The sequence below is a fragment of the Hyposmocoma kahamanoa genome, unplaced genomic scaffold (genome assembly GCF_003589595.1).
Source record: "Hyposmocoma kahamanoa isolate Upper Pololo Valley unplaced genomic scaffold, ASM358959v1 63, whole genome shotgun sequence".
Lineage (NCBI taxonomy): Eukaryota > Metazoa > Arthropoda > Insecta > Lepidoptera > Cosmopterigidae > Hyposmocoma > Hyposmocoma kahamanoa.
In genome coordinates, this window is record NW_020653851.1 from 14,671,133 (window position 1) to 14,677,424 (window position 6,292).

At 39.3% G+C, this 6,292-nt stretch overlaps 1 protein-coding gene across 4 annotated transcripts; it reads left to right on the top strand.

Moving 5' to 3' along the window:
* Nucleotides 1-1,150: 1,150 nt before the first annotated feature.
* On the top strand, nt 1,151-6,051 carry LOC113230509 (14-3-3 protein zeta). Of its 4 annotated transcripts, none has more exons than XM_026464471.1 (5): nt 1,151-1,292; nt 3,569-3,904; nt 4,585-4,708; nt 4,828-4,991; nt 5,596-6,051. In XM_026464471.1, the coding sequence occupies exons 2-5, from the start codon at nt 3,605-3,607 to the stop codon at nt 5,749-5,751; spliced, it is 744 nt and encodes a 247-aa protein (XP_026320256.1). In that variant the 5' UTR covers nt 1,151-1,292; nt 3,569-3,604; the 3' UTR covers nt 5,752-6,051. The 4 variants fall into 4 exon arrangements, with proteins under 4 accessions (XP_026320256.1, XP_026320259.1, XP_026320257.1 ...); XM_026464474.1 differs by lacking the exon at nt 4,828-4,991 and adding an exon at nt 5,108-5,271; XM_026464472.1 differs by lacking the exon at nt 1,151-1,292 and adding an exon at nt 1,402-1,578.
* The last annotated feature ends 241 nt before the right edge of the window (nt 6,052-6,292 follow it).

The window sequence follows — 6,292 nt, forward strand, 5'->3', positions numbered from 1 at the left end:
TTTGTATTGATTCATTTCAATGCGATTTTCACGCGAATCGATTCAATACAAAGGCAGAATATGTCAGCAAGCAATGAACAATTTGTAATAATATTATTGCAATAGACGAAAATTCGACAGAAAATATTTAGTTTTAAATAGTTTTTGCCTTCGATTGCTCATCTCTGAGCATAGCCGAATAGCGGCGAATTGCCACTGCCAACGTGCTGCCAACGATCCAACGTGCGAGAGAAAAGTCGAAAACGAGCAGTTAAATGTAGGTGCGTGAAAAATTGAGTTGAAAGCAGCTTTCGGTCCATTGCTAATCGATACTAAATGTAATGACTTAAATTTCCAAGAATTTAGAAAAAGACAAGGAGATATTTGATGAGATATAAAACAAAGACGAAATTTTGTAAATACATTATTCCAAAATATAATTTTTATTTGTCGTTTACTGACAATGCAATACCAAATGGAAAGTACGTATGTTACATACTTTATATCATGAATCAATACGCTCATTAGAGTAGGCAAAGACTATCGATCGCCATTTAGATGCAAATATGAATCCAAGGGTTAGGTCTAGTATTTAAGCGTCCATTCAATTCCAAACATAAGTATTTTGTCTTGTTGGTCATATTATGTGAATGCTCATGTTTGCCGATTGTCATTTGATATTAACAATGTCTGGTGTTAAGAAACAATAATATTATCACTATATATTACGGATTGTCGGTTAACATGTTCCCAATAAATTTTACGTTTAAGTTTTTTATTCTGTAATGTCTTCAAAACTATTCAATCCAAAAGTATCCAGGCGGCAAAAGGATTCAGAACTTTGCTATTGCATTTTTTGATGTTGTTTTTTTAGCAGTGAGAAGTAAATAAAAAACAAAAATAAATGATTGACGAAATTTTTTTTACCTACTAGGTTTTATATTTCCCGCTAATAATAGCGTTTCCTGCTTACTTAATATTGTCTATGATCTGATTCGTTGTGATTCTGTACAATAAAACTCACGTTTTTGTCGTTTTCATTTTAGTTTTTGTCTCCGTCTTTTCTTTTTGAAGAATAAGAGACAGAAGATATATTGCGTCGAGAATCATGCGAATAGCCTTCAATGTGGTATTACTGTTTTCGTCACTCAATACTAAAATCAAGATGGCCGATTTACTTTGAGAACCCTTTTCCGGTTTTTGTTTCCCCTCTGGCCCCGCTGCCGTCAGTGTAGTGTATCGTTCACAGCAAGAGAAAAACTGAAATTGTGTAGCAATTTGCTAGTTTAATTACTTTTTTTCCCTTCCGACAAGTAAGTGTATTGAAATTATATTCAGTGAATTTAATTTTATGTGTTTTGTTACATAGTGCACTTGTCTAAAAGTCGTATTCTCTGTGAATGTGACGCACAGAAGGAGTGCCCATCGCAGCAGCCATTTTGCCCGAACCGGCGACACGATTTCGCGGCGCGGTTGGCTATAATTCCAAAATTCATTAATCGGAAATAAATGCTGTCGGAACTGTGATTATTTTCGCAACATTGAGTCTAGGACGGTATTCCACATTGTTTTAGAGTTTGTTTCGTTGGAATTTACTAAGTAAGTTGATTTTTGGGCTCTATTACTTTCCAGGTAGGTACATTCCTTTTACTCGGTTTTGCGGGAGATGAAGCTTTGTTGTAGCCGAAATGTAGTTTTCTTCTTCGCAAGTGAAACCTTTTGTATTGTATCTAGAAAGTTTAAATTTCTCGCATGTTAACGTATTCTATGTAAAACCTGCGACCACACTAGTGCGTCGTAATTTAGCCCTGCGTAGTCATGCCGTTATCTTGGTCGATAACGAACGATAGAATGTCAGTTGAGTTGCTATGTTTGTATGTTATGAAGAACACTGCAAAAAGGTTTTAAAATCCAGTAAATTACAGATCCTTTCTCCAGACTAATGATTCATAGTAGAATTTCCGTTGTGTAACTAAGGTTATTGAGTGAATAAGCGTTGGTGTGCCATTGCCTCAACATGCAACGCCTTTCATTGCGATGGGCACGTGCGTGACATTGAATCAGGAGCATACCAACTGCTTTTGTTGCAAATGACATCATTTAGCACCCTCTTTGAAACAGTTTCCTTTGAAAGTGGAATGTGCATATTTTATTGAAGTAAATTTGAATATCGATTTGGAAATGGATGATTCTGGTCCAAGATACTACAACAATTTTGTATCTGAGAATCTCAGACATTTCTAATATTGTCTGTTACTATATTCTGCTTATTGTCAAAAGTCTAGGTAAGTATAAAGAAAACCCTGTGTTACCCTACTGACAAATATGTGATGACCATGTTTAAGGTTTGAGCAATTATGTAGATTAAAAATAAACTGTTACTAACCTATTCAGCAATCTGTCAACTTGATTGCCCTTGTTGTAAGTAAGTAGTATACTTGAAACTTATGATTTAAATAATTGCTACTTATAACCTTGTGCAAAATGATATGTTGTATCTCATTATTACAAAGCAATACCTACATTGCTCCCAGAATTGTTATTAAAAAAGAGTGTTGATTAATTTTATGTCTGTCCTGAGTTGAATTATATGTTTAGTTTTATAAGCATTGTAAAACAAGGGCCCGTGGAGGCTCTGCCTTATACTAATTTTTATATATTCCAAAATGATTTAAAAGGGTATACAAAGAATTTGATCATGATATGACAGTGTAAGATTTCACATGTATTCTTAACAATATTTTCTTACTTCTTATCGACAAAGCATTTAATATTCTGGTAGAATAAACCATAAACCATGTTTGGGATTTGCATTTTTTAAACATATTTTGAATGATTATTGTTTTGAGGTCAGGACTTTTTTGTCATCAACAAGGCGAAACAAGGGCGCGTCTACGGTATAAGTACTTGCAGTCTCGAAATTTCCATCCGTGAGTGGGGGTTGAGATACGATCTCGTACATCTGTGCACATTACATTTTTTGCTATGATACATGCAGGAATCTGTTGTATCATAGCAAGACTTTGAAACTAGAAAATCATTAATGCATCCCTATTGCCTAGCAACTGGGCTTATAGGAGGTATCCAGATATCTATAGCTAGATACGGGTAGCATGCCGGGGTAGGCGCCGGGCCGACGGGCGCGGTACTCTGTGCACGAGGGGGTGTATGCGAGGGTGAGGGGTGTGTGCAATCGTCGCGCTAGTCGTATTTCGTCCGGAGTGTTTATTCCGCGTCTGCGGATCAATACCGGTGGCGCAGTGGCGGTAGCTAGGCGGCGGCGCGGGCCTTTACCTTGCTGGGTTGCTTGAGTCTGTGAGATGCTGTCAAACCGATAGGACGCCGATTCGATGTTGCGATTCGCGTGAGGGCTGCTCCTTCAGCCATTTTTGAGTTTTCCACATTGCGCTAGTGCGCTTGTAGGCCTCTTTATAAGGTGCGTCGTACTAAATGATGACTCATATCCCGATGTGTGATTTGCTAAGGCGAAAGTGACGCCTAAACGATTAGTCTTTCTGAAGTATAATACCAGTGTCTAGTCAATCTCCAAGTTAGTGCAGTTAGTTCATACTTGAACTATCTATTGCAGGGGCATCAGTGAAATAGTCCTCACCCATCAACCACGATGTCGGCTGACAAAGAGGAACTGGTGCAACGCGCCAAGTTGGCGGAGCAGGCTGAGCGATATGACGACATGGCGGCCGCGATGAAGGAAGTCACGGAAACCGGCGTCGAACTCAGCAACGAAGAAAGGAACCTGCTTTCCGTTGCATACAAAAATGTGGTGGGCGCCAGACGATCGTCATGGCGTGTTATCTCCTCCATTGAACAGAAAACCGAAGGCTCGGAAAGAAAACAACAGATGGCAAAAGAATATAGGGTAAAAGTAGAAAAGGAGCTCAGAGAAATCTGCTACGATGTCTTGGTAAGATATTACTTTATAATTTTATTGACAAGTATTATTATATGTAAGATAAGTTCAATTTATTAAGCATTTATTATGACATTATGTAATAAATTTACTACGTTAAACCCCTCCTACAGGTGGATATTACTATTTTTTTCCGTCTTAAGTAGTATTACTGTCGGTTGTCGTCTTCCTACGCGTATGACGTCATTGCATTTGCTCGTCGCCAATTCGACGGGTGATGCAAACGACCAGTTATCATGGTCATTTCCCTTGCGGGTAACGAGTTTGCTAATGATGATAGGCGTTTTGTCGTATATCAACCATGTGAGAGCGTACAGGGGCGCGGTGCGGCTTTTCCACGGGGGGAGGAGGGGTGACGTACTGCGCCGCGTTGCTGCGCGCGCTGCTATCCCGATTTCGTTCATTGCCCTATCTCTTCCCATTAGTTTCGCAATATCGAATTGTTTTCATGTAATACAGTACTCTCACATCTGAAACGAATTTGAGAATATGGATAAACATTAGTTACTTAAAGTCGATTTCAAGTTCTAACCGACGATTTATGTAGCTACACATATTGTAGCATTTTTTATATGTGTAATTCGATATAAAAGAAATACCATCTTAGATGTAAATGCCTTCAATACCTGATCAAGTGGGAGTAAGTTTTGTTGTATTATAAACTTTTGTTTCAGGGTTTACTTGACAAGCACCTAATTCCTAAAGCTAGTAATCCAGAAAGTAAAGTATTTTACCTAAAAATGAAGGGAGATTACTACAGGTACCTTGCAGAAGTGGCCACAGGAGAAACCAGAAATTGTAAGTGTGAAGTGATTTTGTCATAATATTTATAGATGTGATTAAATACAAATTTGCTTTTTGTAATTCTTAACTGTAAAATCTGTCAAATAAGTTGCTAACTACATTTTACCTTCCAGCTGTTGTAGAGGACTCACAGAAAGCGTACCAGGACGCTTTCGAGATCAGCAAGGCGAAAATGCAGCCCACACATCCAATCAGGCTGGGCCTGGCGTTAAATTTCTCCGTCTTCTATTATGAGATATTAAATTCACCAGATAAGGCGTGTCAGCTCGCCAAACAGGTCATTATTTAGTGTCAGTTTTACATGGGCTGTGTGCTGGCTGGCACGAGGAGGCGGGCTCGCGAACCGCAGCGCGACAATACAGGCTCGGTATTAACGTGCTCGCTTGTCCCCAGCCGTCGTGGAGGACTCGCAGAAGGCCTACCAGGAAGCGTTCGACATTGCAAAAGCCAAAATGCAACCAACCCATCCCATCAGACTTGGTCTCGCGCTCAACTTTTCAGTCTTTTATTACGAGATTATCAACTCCCCTGCGCGAGCGTGCCACTTAGCCAAACAGGTTTTTCAATTTACCAATGGCCTGCCGTGTGACAACATTGATCCCTTAACTTCTTTCATACTAACTAATCTGAAGAATCATTTATGCATGAAGTGAAATAAAAAAAAAAACGAATTAAGTGTGATTTCACTAATTATGTAGCATGGCCTTATAAAAATATTAACCTTTTAATACTCGATCCAGCCAGTACCAGAATGTGTTACTATTTAACTCACAATGTGTAACTATGACTATTACGAACTCATTGTGGGTTTTAATGATTTTGTTGAATGTTGTCTATTGTAGAATAGAACAGTAGAGTTAATGATCGATGGATGGTTACAGGCATTCGACGATGCCATCGCCGAATTGGACACACTGAACGAAGACTCGTACAAGGACTCGACGCTGATCATGCAGCTATTGCGAGACAACCTGACGCTGTGGACGTCAGACACGCAGGGTGACGGGGACGAACCCGCGGAGGGCGGCGACAACTAACCGCGCGCCGCCATCACCCCCAGCACACGCATTTGTTTTCATCGGTGTTTTATAAGAAAACGAGTAACATTCGAGAACGCCGCGCGGTGCGCGTCCCCTGGCGCTGTCGCGAGTCGTCGCTTGTAAAAAAATGTTAAAATGTCGTTCGCAGCGGACCTTCACGTTCCGTCTAAAATTAAATGTTATGTGTCATCTTTGACGGTTTTTGTATTTCTGTATTTACACTGGATTACAGATATCGAGCTGACCTGATGAATATAAATATTTATAACTTAAGTTATTAAAATTACGGTTTCTTAAGTTAAAAGTGTTTTCCTTTCAATTAGATTATCTTAACAGCCTGGTCGGCCCCCGAAGTAACATTCCTTTCGCCGCATGTGCGCAGTGAAATGGAGATCATGATGGTGTATGTTGTTTTTAAATAATGCAATTAGGCAATAAAATTTGTTAATCGCGCCCTATGACCCAATTAAAATCTAGACTTTCGTAACTCCACAACTTGTAATGGCTGTATCAAATTAGGGCACAAAAAACTTGTTAG

Excerpts from the sequence above, each read along its gene's own strand:
- LOC113230509 (XM_026464471.1), top strand. The coding sequence starts at position 3,605 with ATGTCGGCTGACAAAGAGGAACTGGTGCAACGCGCCAAGTTGGCGGAG. Across the intron at positions 3,905-4,584 it reads AAATCTGCTACGATGTCTTG|GGTTTACTTGACAAGCACCT; the intron begins GTAAGATATTAC and ends CTTTTGTTTCAG. Across the intron at positions 4,992-5,595 it reads CGTGTCAGCTCGCCAAACAG|GCATTCGACGATGCCATCGC; the intron begins GTCATTATTTAG and ends GGATGGTTACAG.